Here is a 13,812-nt window from a genome sequence, read left to right as displayed (position 1 = left end):
GTAAGCAGGATTACCTCTGACAATGAATGGTTTAATAAAGAATGTGAATGGTTAAAAGAACAATTTCTAAATAGGGGTTACCCTGGTAGTTTTTTGACGAAATTTATGAAGAAGTAATACAAGGTAGGAACACCAGATTTTCCCCTATTTTAGGTAATATGTCTAAACAAAATGTATTACCTCAGAAAGAGAGAACATCTGACACTTATAAGGGAGGTATTATAACTACATTTGATGGTCAATCTGGCCTAATAAGGAAATTAATAGACAAAGAATGGATGAATTTTGCTAAAATATCTGACCTAAACCACATTTTTGATGAAAACATTAAATATGTGTACCGTAAAGGTAAAACCCTGAAAAATTTACTAGAGAAGGGGTCTAAGAAAATAGACACAACTAGGCTTTCAAACAAAAGGGGGTTGTTCAAATGTGGAACATGCAACTTTTGTACTCACCTCATCACGGGTGAGAGTTATTATTTGGAGGCAAGGAAAAAGAAACTTTATTTAAACACATTTGTAAATTGTAACACCAAAGGAATCATATACCTGTCGACCTGCAAATAATGTGGGTCTTTTTACATTGGTAAAACTGAAAGAAAGTTGAAGCAAAGGATTTACGAACACCTTTATGAAATTAGGACCAAGAAAGACAGTAATGCGTTATACAAACATACCTGCATTTGTGAAAAAGCCAAATATCAGTTTTTTGTACTGGAAGTAGTGGAAAGTGACCCTAGGGGAGGAATATGGAAGACACGTGTAGAGTACAGGGAACTGTTTTGGCAAATTGTACTAGAATCTACAAGGTCCCCAGGTTTGAATGACATGATTTCCCTGGGTCCAGTACTTAAATTAAGATCGGCCAAGTTATGAAATATTATTACACCTGTACTTGATTTTAGTTAATATTTTGAGACATCTTCCCACTTTTAATATAATTAATATATATACACAGTTTTATAAATACATGATTTCAACTTGATTTTAGTTTTAAATGCTTTTTTATAAGTGCATTTTGAAAACAACCACTAGAGGGTGTGTGTGTGTGTGTGTACCATTAATACTGATGTGTGTTATTCCCTAGCTTTACTCAAAATGTACTTTTAACTTTTAATTTTTACTATTTTGTATATTTAATACACCAGATTTAATTGTGGTTAGATTTTTAAACACCTACAATCATATTTTATACACATTAATGTACTCTTATACATCTATTTCTGTTTTCTTTGATTGTATTTAACCACTCAATTTGTAATTTTAACATTTTATCTATATCAAATACTATTGAATGATAGTTAAAAGGCAGCCCTATAAATTCATGGTTCTGATGGGAAATTAATTGTAATCTGATGAAGTTGGTGACGAAAACGGGATTTCAAGAAAACGTTAATTCCTTTGCTGTGCTTGGTGTGCTGTACTTCAGTGTACTTTCGTGCTTGTTCCCATTAAAGAGTTTGTGCCTGTGGATCCTTGGTGTCCGTTTGTTGTGGATTCCTAGTCTTTTTGGGCACCTACCTTGAATTATTTATTATTACACTACACAATGGCCTTATATTGTACACAGGTATGTTTATAAATTATTATATACGTGACCTGTGTCTTACATACAGGCGTGACAGGCTGCAGGTGTTAATGCAACATATGTTGAGAATTGCTGTCATACACTTTGGGTGAGGTGCTAGAATGACAGGTTTGTTTCCATATACATTCTCTGACTATGTACACATTTGACTATCAGTTATATGTCATTGACAGCTGCCTACATTTCTTGGATCATCACACTGGATTATCAGGGGAACTGGGTACCAAGCTGGTGATATGGGCCATTTATCTGGACATGCTGGACAGATTGGAACAGTTGTGGGGTATGAATATACATACAACTTACAATTTGAACATTCTAGCAAATTCTGTACTGTCGTTGGATGTAATTATGCATACAGCTTTCTATCTGAACATTGTATCAAAATCTGTGCAGTTGCGGGGTATGATTATGCATACAACTTAGTCCCAGGATTTAAACCCCTGCTGTGTGTAACAAAATATTTTAGCTAACATCACAGTACACTGTGCAATAAGGGAAATTATGTAAAGCTTTTGACTGTTTTCTAAGTCTTCCTATTTTGTACGATATGACTGACCTCTTGGCACTTCCAACATTGTTATGCAGGGCTTCATACCCATTTTATCTACATACCTTGATGTGGGTGACACTGCTTAAGATACAACAGTACTATTTATAGTATGGTACAGATCACCAACATATGAGAGAAGAGTAACCAGAAGCACTCCAGGGGTTATACCTTTATTCACAGACTATTTCACATGTATTTCTACTGGTACAACACTTTCTAAGGCTCTTATATTTATTTTTTATGACAGTACATGCAGACTGATTACTAACCTGTCTTGCGATGCAGCCTTTGTAGCCTAGCATCATGGGCTTGCTGGTTCACAGCCTGCCCATCTGCAGCTGTCAGAGAAATGCAGTGATATTTAGCCATACCTATCCATAGTATACACAAGCTAGGCAATTATTTACTACTTAGTAGAATGAGTACTTACTCAGTACTGGGGCATTGGCCATCTGCCGAGACTCCTGGATTCACTGTCCCAGTACATCCCCCCTCCACAGCTTCAGGTCAACATGGTGGTGCCTAACTTGCTCACCAGTCTGGAAGATACCTGTGGCACTGGTGAGGTCACGGGCAAGACTGTCCCAGGCCTCCATTTTATACTGCGAGCCCTGGTACTGGCCCTGAAGTAGTCTCTGATCATGGTGTTTTACCAGGAGTCATACCATGATTTCTGACTCCTGGATGCCCCAGTGTTGTGCTCTAAATCGAGTGCCTTCAACCACACCCATCATTTTGCCTGCAGTAGGAAGCTACAACCAGTTATGGGAAGTATTCCTGCCTGTGGGGTTTAAATATGCACTTTCCAGTGATTGGCTAGTTTTGAAAAGGCTAAGCTATGGGCAAACCTGCTTACATAATGTTGGCACTGCTTAAAGCGGTATACCACTATGCAGATTGAATTGGCTCCCCTACACATTGCTTACACTTACTGACTTGAGCTATGCTGTGGTTAGCATTACTTAATAGGTAACTAGCACTATATTTGCCATTTGGCAATGATTTATTCTTCATTACTGGTTATATACGTGTCTGGTATCCGTGATTCATGTGTACATACACTGTATGGGGACCTGGGGACTTCTACACTTTATTTGCAATCATACCTCAAATCTATGCTTACTGCAATACTCCAGTTCACATATTTATGTTCTGTGGCAGGTTATACAACATCACACTGTACATAGATTCAGTTCACGTTTGGTTTGATTTTCCTGTGGTGAGGATTAGTTTGCTGATACCTCATTCGTATCTATTGCTATGATGGCTTAGTGGTTAATTGCTATGCCTATAGTGTACAGGGTTCTGAGTTTGAGCCTAGTAGAGGCAGGTTATTTTGTTGCTGGGTGGAACATGGGCCATTGGCTACAGAGTGATTAGGGCACTTTAAAGCAGTTGTAAGTGGGTTTGCGTGATGGTAAGCACTGCTAACCTCTGGTTACAGTTTCTTACACTCAGCTTCTACTTTGCTTAATCTGTGTAGGCAATGCTTACCCCCACGCAAACGCACTTAAACATGCTTACTACTGCTTATTTGTGCTTAAACCTGCTTACTAGTGCCTTATTCATTATGACACTGACACTTCACACGTGCATTTAATGCAGTACTCCAGTTCACATTTAAATGTTATTATGTAGGTTATACAGCAAACAGATGTAAAAATATGTTCATATAGAGATTTCACATGGAAAATGATATGTGCTGTAGTAGGACTCAAACTGGGATTGCATGTTCATTAGGCGGGTGCTCTAACCACTGCACTATTGCTGTGCAGCTTCATTTGCATATATATTCCTTGTTATCCTCTTCAGCCTTTTCAGCTGCTTTAACCATAGCTAAGCGATAGGCATATCTGCGCACCTACGGTTAGCTGTACTCGGGGTTTTAAACAAAATAATTAAAAGGGTCTCTTCATCTTATTTAAATGTATTGTTGCTGTTGAACACATGGGGACTGTTGGTGGGCATATGTGGGCATCTATGAGCAGTCTCGCTCATTTATTTACACTTTCTCCTGTTCTACTTTGCAGGAGCATGTTTTTCTGAGAACTCTGCTCTCAGACACACCCCCTGCACTCGTCCACACTCCATGTAGGACTTGGGGCTCAGGCAGCACACCTTCATTAATATGCATGGCATGCTGCCGTCCTCCTCTTAAACTGCTGCTTCCGTGCAGGACTAGATTAGTCCTGCACAGAAGATTAGTAAATCCGGGGATATGTCTTTCTGATAGCATTGCTATTTGCACAGTTTTAATAGCTTCTATTATTCATAAAATGTTTACATGTGCTTATCTTATGCTTTTTAAGTTTATTTTTCAGAAAAAGCTCTGGAATGCAAGATGTATGTAGGCTGCTAAAGTTTTGACATTCCACACCACATAGGTGTTTATGAGATAATATACCTACCCACTGAGTAAAATCCCTTGTTGGCAAGAACTAGATGGATTTGTCAAAATATTTTTGACAACATGGACAAGTTACATCCAAGCTGGTCTTAAATCCTGGAAGCAATCTCTTAGATGCAGACACAAGATAACATGACTTCTGTGTCTTTGGTATAAAAATAAGAAATATTTGCTTTGAAAGTGATAGATAAATCCTTCTACCTTTGACAAAGCCTGAAAACTCCAGTGATATTTACTTAAAAATTTCAAATAATGTTTTCAGTTTTTTTTTTCTTTTGCAAATATATTGGTTGTAACATGTGTTACTCTTGAATATTTTAGACAATTCATACCTGATATCAGTGATGTAAAAATGGTTTATTATATTAGCTTTTAGTTGTTGTCATTGTTTATAAAAGAATATCAATACAATTGATTAATGTAAAAATAAATGTAGACAATATATTTACGCCTATGAAATGGGATTTGCAGAAGGTACTGTAGAATATAACGAAACTGTACATAGTGAAGAAAAATTAATTTATAATGTGATCTATCTACTCAGCATGAGTTTAATACCAAATGTTATACACAATAATATAAAGTCTTACTATATGCATGAAGTACATGCAGCAGACATACTTATACATCATTTTGTAGTACTGTAGTCAGTTTATAGCAATTATTTTCTTGTAAGTTAATGTTCATTACTAATATGCATTTAGAGCACTGTATGACAGTCACATGTTAGAGGATATTTTGTATATACCTGTATTAAGGCTAAAGGGTATCCACCAAAATTGACTCAAAATAAACTGTTAACAGATGTAAAATAAAGGAGTAAACAACCACGTTAATAAACAAACAAACAGATGGATACACATAAAGTACAAGTTACAACTATCAGGGTGAATTTTCTGTGGGTTGAGGATCCCTGTATGTCCTTATCTTTTTAGAAGCTGCTGTTTTGAAAAATAGATTGTAAGCAGACATTTGACTGTTGAAAATTATAGAAACTGTACACTCAAAAGGCTATTTTGTGAATAAATTCAGCATTCATTATCTGTGTGCTATAGCACAACCCACCTCCAAGAAAATAAAAGTGTTCCAGAGGCAACATACATCTGCCAGAAAACCATTTGTTTTCTACCAAATTGCCTTTACAAATATTAATTCAACCATTCAAAATGCATGCAGTCAAGAACACTGCAATGTGATTTAATTTAAAGATATTACATATATATTTATTGCCCTTTAATTCAGGATCACTTCCTTAAATACTGTGCTGTTTTAAAACAGAATAAGAATCTCTTCCTACTTCTTGGTGAGATGGAACTTTGAGTTATGTTACAGGAATAAACATCAATGTACAGAGGAATATATATGTGAAAAACATCTACCAAAACAAGCAAACAAAAGAAAAAATAAGATTGATACCATAACATGCATGATGTGAGGTGCAACCTCAGAATGTGTGTGTCTCCCTTTCTCTTTATATATACACATATGGGTCTACTTGAAAATACCGACATGCCAAAACACTGATGATGAGAACACCGAGACAGGAAGATCAACAACTGAGATGACCGACAGTTTAAAAGCCTGACGCTGAGAACACCGACATGTTGAGGTAAGTGTGTGATAGTGACAGACTTTAGGGTTAGGGGCAAGTTAAGTGAGTCAGTTTTAAGGTGCGGGTAAGGTAGGTGAGCGATAGTGACAGACTTTAGGGTTGGGCTGGGTTAAGTGAGTTAGGGTTAGGGTGCAGGTTAGGTGAGTGTGTGATGTGACGGACCTTAGGGTTAGGGTTTGAGTTATGGTTAGTGCATAGATAGTTGTGTATGTAAGGTTTAGTGTAGGTCTGTAAGGTTTTTGGTGTGCTTGTGTTGTGTGTGTGTTTTTCGGAAAAGGTATTTGTTTTGTTGATTGTCGGGATTGTGGTTTGTCGGGTATGTGAAGTTTTGTGCTTTTAAACTGTCTTTCATCTCAGTTGTTGATCTTCCGGTCTTGGTGTTCTCGTTGTCGGTGTTTTGGCATGTTGGTGTTTTGAAGTAGACCCCCATACACACACACACACATAAATATATATATATATATATATATATATATATATATATATATATATATATATGGGTTCATATGAATCCGTCGACAGCCGAAACATCGACGCTTACCTCATCGACACCAAAGCATCGACCGTTCAGAACATCGACAATCCAGGTAAGCGATTTTCCCCCTTACAGGACCCATGGTAGCACTTAGGACCCATGGTAGCGACTGTTGAGAATTTGCGTTGTCCATAGCGTCGCACTAGCGAAACAAGTGCTACCATGGGTCCTGTAAGGGGTAAGATCGCTTACCTGGATTGTCGATGTTCTGAACGGTCGATGCTTTGGTGTCGATGAGTAAGCGTCGATGTTTCGGCTGTCGACGGATTCATATGAACCCATATATATATATATATATATATATACATATATATATATATATATATATATATATACACACACATATATATATATATATATATATATATATATATATATATATATATATATATATATATCCATAGATCTAATTCACTCTTGAATATGGACAGGGATGAACTTTGTTTTATATGGATAGCAAGTCCATTTTACAGCAGTTGTATCCTCTGTGAGATATACCTGTCCCTACAAGATGTTCTATTGATATTGCAGAAGAGGTTTAGATCCCTAAAGTGAATATTTCAAATACCATTTGACTTGCTGATGTGCAGTAAATCCAACAGTAATGGGTCATAGGATGCCTTATATGCCAGACAGAAATCACCTCTTAGCAGTCTGCAGGATACTGAGTATAGTGACAAGCCTTTGAGTTGGTCCATGCAAGACATGTTGTTTAGTCCTTGTATCCTTTTTGTAAGGTATCTCTCGCAGCGTTCCAGTTGTTGCATGTGTATGGACAGATACATGCCAAAGGGGGCATTATTTTAAATTACTGGCCTAAAGAGGGGTGAGTAAAGGGAGACAATGACATCCATAGATCTAGACGTGATCCCTTTGTTTATATAAATATAGAAGCACTTTCTTACAACAACAGACATGCTTGTCAAAAGTTAGGCCACTGTCCATGTAAGTTCCCAAATCCTGAACAACTGGGTCAACTGTTAGGGAGAGAATATTTGTCAATTTGGTAGTTACTTGGGATAGATAACTTCCCAAAGGATGCATTAATGATTTTTTGCATTTGGTTTCAGTCCATGATTTTGGCACCAGTCATTTATTTGAGACAAATCTTCATGCAGGATGGCTATGTCATTTAGGAATTCAGTGACTGCTCCTAGCTTGCAGTCATCTACAAACTTAGTCAGCCAGAGCCCTTTGGTAATTGCTTTTACTTTTACTTTAGAAAAGTAAATGGCAAACAGGAGTGGAACCTACACATACACACACACACACACACACACACATATATATATATATATATATATATATATATATATATATATATATGTGTGTGTGTGTGTGTGTGTGTGTGTGTGTGTGTGTGTATGTAAGAGGTTGCGCCTAGGAGTATGCATGTTATTGTGTCAGTGGGTTTTTTTTGTCGAACTTTTGGGTGAATGCTTTAGTGTCAATCTACTGAAGTTTCGATTAACTTTAGTAGATCCATATCTATGTATTTATTTGTTTATCTATAAATATATATATGTGCAATAAATAAATAAGTACATAAATACAATACATACATAACTAAGCAACTAAATAAGTCAATAAATAAATATCCATTTTAATGTGTATGCATACTAAATGAAGTAGGCACCTTAAAATTAAGTCTAAGTTATTGCCAAGAGAAAGCAAATCCTTTTCACACTAAAGAAATTTGATCTGCTGACAAACATATGACACTATGTAAAGAATCAATTATCTTAGAGTTGAAAGGATTAAATATGCAGTCAGCTGGAATGTGCTTCTGGACAAGACAAAGAATTCTAAATGTGAAATCATAGGAAGGAAAAGAGCTACAGATCCAGAATGTTGAGAAAAAGAAATAGGGGAAAAAAAAAGATGAAAAGAGCGGGAAGACAAATTATGAAAATAACCGGCATGTCATTTTACACTAGAATACAGTTCACTTTATCCCCGCAGACATAAATTAGATTCTAATTTAAACCAGCTACTAATCACATGCATTTGTCTTCATGACATAGTCATAATTCTTGATAAGGTTTTAAATATGTTGGCCACTATGCAAGCGGAGGCCCTCTACACGTTATTTCCACAATAACAAATACCCTGGAGGGCATTATTGCTCTTAGAGAATGTCTGTTTGTAAAATTGTTGTATTTCAGTTACTTCTTTTTTTATTTTTCTTTTATTGCTAATTTTTTAATATTTTTTTATTTAAAATAGGTCTTCCGCCTAATGTTTCAGACTTACTGTAGTATATGTTAATGGTATTGGAGAAAGCATTTTGCATCCAAAATATAATACTTTATGAAAAATTTTTACACAATGTCCAGATTGTTGGCTCATATGTTTGATCTCTTTTTCATAAAATTTGTAGTTTTTTGCCAAATCACATGGGATTGAAGTCATCAAATAATGACAGACATTTGAGTTTCAGACTTCACATTCTTCAGAAAATGCATGCTAATGGAAACCCTGTTATTGTATCTACTTTCTAAGTCTATAAGAGAACTATTTAAAATCTGTTCCTATTGTTGGTCCTTTGCCCCCCCCTCCCATTATTTGAGGTTGAGAGGTGTGGTGAAGAGGTACGGAGACAAACCTCTTAACTGATGCTGCTGCTGCCAGGGATCACTCATTCACTCTTATTCTTCACTCGTTCTCTCTTTCTCACACACACACACACACACACACACACACACACACTTTTTTCAGTCTCATCACACTCGCTATACAGCAAAAGTTCTGCTTAGTGAGTGTAAGATAATGGCTCAGTCAATCTTTCTCTCTCACTCTCATACACACATACACTTTCACACACAGACATAAACACATACACACACAGTTTTTTTTTTTAATTTTTCTTTTTTTTTTTCTTTTCTTATTTTACACTCACCAAACAGCAAAAGTGTTGCTTAGCAAGTGTAATATAATGGTGTCTGTTGTTTTTTTTTTTCAGACCGAGCTCCACGGCAGCTTGACATGCTGCCGTGCACCTTTAGACTTGTTTTTCAGTGCACATTACCTGTAGATTAACACCCTGCTGGAGAAACTTCGCTCTCCAGTCAGGGTGCAATCTACAGCTTGCCCATTCTCTAAACAGTAGTAAAACATTTCTCATGTCTTTATGTATTCCTCATTAAAAGTCAAACAGCATTCAAACAGAAAATAATGGTAGCAAAAGATGCTGTATATATAAAGCAAAGTTAACGCATTGCAAAGTAGTGTTGTCAATTCTGCTGTTTGTTTAAACAATTTAAAATCCTTAGTCTTAATAATGTATTTGTTTTTTTAGCCCCCACTCCATTCCTGACCGGTTACGAATACGTGTGAACAGAATCAGTTTGCATGACTATGAATCACTGCATTATGACAAAGAGAAACTCAGAGAAGCATGTGAGTACACAATGATTTGTATTCTGCCAGTTTTCTTTTGGTAGCCGTAATCATCGTTAAAGATTCTTCATGTTAATTCACAACATCGTACCAAGTAGGTTGCTTTAACTTTATCATACCAAGGTATATGATACTTATATTTGAACATCAATATTTGTTAACTTAAAGTGAATTCAAAAATAAAAAAAAAAAAAAAAAGATAAAAGTCATATGGTTTCATCCATGCATACTAAATAGCTATTGGAATTAAATCATTCTTATCCATGAAACCAACTCACTTGACTGAATATGTGAAAAAGTGCGTGAATTTACCTACTCTCATTTAATTATCAAATTTTGTAAATAATATTCAGAAGAATGTCTCAGAAAACACTGGTCTAGCAATGCTTAAATGTTTTTTTAATACCTTAAATAAGTTGTTTTAAGATTTAGGGTCATACACCAGGTTCTAATAACTTTTTCCTTCTTCTTATTTGATGTGACTAGTATCTTATTACAACTGTAAAGCATATGTGATTATCTGTGTTATTAGCTACTTTCAGATTTTAACTAAAGACTGCAATTAAAGCTGCAATAATATCAAGTGGTTTATTATGGTTGCATAATGTTATTACATTGTCTTCTTTGTTGTACTATGCAAAATAATAATATAGTAATAATCAACGACGTGGGTGTGGTATATTGAATATTTACCCACGGTTGATGTTGTTTAATCATGAGGGCGCGTCATAAGTGACCTCTGTGAATCTCGGATGAGCTCACTCACAGATAGCTCAGATACCCTTAACACATCCACATTATGAATATGAACACTGCCCACTGACTCTCTAGGGAAACTGTGGAATAGCCTTGCCTATACTTTTAAGACTTGTTCTTTACAGACAGCTTTCAAGACAAGATAAATAAAAAAAGCAACTAACTCAATGAAACTATAAATATGGTATCACCTAATCGAAAATGAGAACAACTTATCTTTCATTCTGTCTCTGCAAGTATTTTCTGATTTATGTTTTGCACACATGATTTCAAACTTACATGCTGTCACTCTGTGATGTTTTGAATAGCATATATATTTCATGTTCAATTTTAGACAGTTTTGACACTTCTACATGATATTTTAATGTAATACATCTGTTCAAAATTCGGGTTTAATTTTACTGGATAGCGAGTACACATCTGTTTAATAGTTACTTGTTTTAATTTAGGCTCTAATATTCTGTATTACCATTTGTCTCATTTTTATTAAATATACAAGCATATTTTTGTTTTTCGGTTTGTATGCTTGTAAAATAACTCGTGTTAATTGCGAAAATAAATGTGTTGGTGTTATGTATTGCATCTTTTCCCTCCTGATGAACTTTCATGATTAGCAAATGTAGTAAATAAACAAATGAGTGAAAGAAAAAATTAATGGAAGTTTGCAAGAGGCTTTTTTTAAGATCTGAACTGGGTGTACAACAAACATATGAGTCTCAAGTACTTGAAGACCACTGTCTCGCAGCCAGGCATTCAGGTGTTTTGTAGCTTTCATGTCCAGTTGCTCATGCTCAAACTCAATTTCATTCAAGCCGGGTGCAACAGCAATGTAGAAGAGAGGGTGGGATTCAAGTTTAAGGAGTGGGGGATTTACATTTAGGGAATGGGTGGACAGTTTAGAGTTAAGGAGTGATTGGGGACTTTAAGTTTAATGATTAGAAGGGGAGTTTTATGGTTAAGGAGCAATCAGATAATGTAGTGTTAGAGAGGTGAGTGCCATTGAGAGTGTTAGGAGCAGGAGGGAGTTTTACGATTAGAGTTAGGGTTCTGGTAAGGCAATGCAATTCAGTAGGTTTGGGTGGTTGGAGGGGTAGGTAATTAACAAGGGTAGGGCTAATGGGAGTTAGGGCACTTGCCAATTAGTCCACGTTTTAGTAATTAAGTGTGTCATAAGCTACTTGCATGCAGGCATGTGTAATAGGGCATATGATCCACTTGGACCTTGCTTGCAATTTTTTTAATCACTCAGCATATACTTACAAGTGGGTGGCACTTCTGGCCTTTGCCATCCTTATTGCTATTCTAGCATTCCCTTACTGATCTAAGATAACAGTTGTAACCCCTAAATGTGATAAGACAGCCAGACTGCAGAACATAGCTGAAAAATCATGCATTTATTATCATCACACTTTCTGCGACTGACTTCATTAATGAATAAAACTTTCATAATGGAAGCATCCATTTCTGCCATTAGGAAGCAATAAAATCTACATTGCTTCACATCACAGAACTTGTCCAAAGTGCTGAGACTATACTTCCACTCCCCCACAGACAAATGTACACACTTGTGTGCAAGCACACCAGCAGCGATGTGTGTGCACTTCAATTGATGAAGAATTGCGGTGAGTGGCTTTTGGCCCTGATGGTGTGACAATCACTGCAGCTGCCACACATCAGATTTCCACACAATATAGCTGTTTCATCTATTTGTAAATCATACAGATGGCATCAGGTCCACTTTATAACAATTCTTTTGCATGCAATATCTTAATTTACTAGACACATAAATGCCATACATTGAAAACCACTTTAATTGTTTGCAGTTTACTGAAAGTATTACTAAAATGGAGAGTAAAATTTGCATCATAGTGAAGGAACATGCAAGTATTGTATTGTAATGGCTCAATTTCCATCTGTCTGACTATCTGTTTGTTATTGTATGTGAAAGCTGCATGAAAATGTTGCCTTTTTTTAGTGGTGACCCCCATTAAATATGAGAAAGCAGCTAAATTATATGATAGGGCTAGTGACTTTCTTTTCCTTTTCATTTTATGCCTTTAGGACAAGTTCATGCCATTAATGTCTGATGTGGTTTGCAGAACAAAATAAGAAAGGCAACAGCTAAATGATAGAAGGCATAGCCCCCCCCCCCAAAAAAAAAAAAAATAAAATAAAAAAAAAAAAAAATATATATATATATATATATATATGTATATTATATATGTGTACATATATATATATATATATATATATATATATATATATATATATATATATGTGTGTGTGTGTGTGTGTGTGTGTGTGTTTATTTATTTATTGACATTTGTTGACTGGGAAAGTCCACTGGGCTTGGGACCCATTTTCAGTGGATGCCCGGGGAGAAAAGCTCCAAGTTACCTGAAAATCATTACATGAATTTGTAAGGAAACAATTACTTATAAAGCAAGTGAAATAATATAGAAAACTAGCTAAACAGAGCATATGTTATAAAAAGGCACTATACAGTAACAATGGAAGATTAGCATGTAGGAAAATTAAACACTTAGAAATATTTAACAATACAGCTCAATTTTTTTTTTTTTTTTGGTGGGAGCGTAGTAAAAGGGAAAGGTAAGTGTAGTGAGAAGGTCGAATTAGTGAGTTAAACTTAAGGGTAGGATAGATATAGTTAGCATCTTATAGCTAGGTGGTGGGAATATATAGATTATAGGTGGTATGTATTTAATGGTACTATTAAAAGTAGAAAGTGACAGAAGATAAAATGTGTTACGATAGTTGTGTTGATGTGTGGACTATGATACTAAAGATTAGGGATAACTCATATGGTGTAACAGTCTGACATACACAAAAGTATATTTGCTATATGAAACAGCTTTGCTAGATTAAGGAGGCTGTGGATATGTGTTGCATGTACAGCTGGGGTTATCAGTGAGATGTTGTTTTAGTTTTCTTTTAAAGGA

At 35.7% G+C, this 13,812-nt stretch overlaps 1 protein-coding gene across 3 annotated transcripts in view; it reads left to right on the top strand.

Annotated features, from left to right (window-relative positions):
• Positions 1-13,812, top strand: part of DGKI (diacylglycerol kinase iota) — a 5,490,864-nt gene that overhangs the window by 2,648,676 nt on the left and 2,828,376 nt on the right. For all 3 annotated transcript variants that reach the window (XM_044088223.1, XM_044088222.1, XM_044088221.1), the window contains one exon: positions 9,996-10,096. In XM_044088223.1, coding sequence (XP_043944158.1) covers positions 9,996-10,096 — 101 coding nt within the window. The remainder of the gene's footprint in view (positions 1-9,995; positions 10,097-13,812) is intronic.

This window comes from Protopterus annectens, chromosome 11.part0 (assembly GCF_019279795.1).
Source record: "Protopterus annectens isolate FY-2018-M chromosome 11.part0, PAN1.0, whole genome shotgun sequence".
NCBI classification, from domain to species: domain Eukaryota; kingdom Metazoa; phylum Chordata; order Ceratodontiformes; family Protopteridae; genus Protopterus; species Protopterus annectens.
The sequence above is the reverse complement of the archived record's forward strand: the minus strand, read 5'-3'. Positions and strand labels throughout refer to the sequence as shown.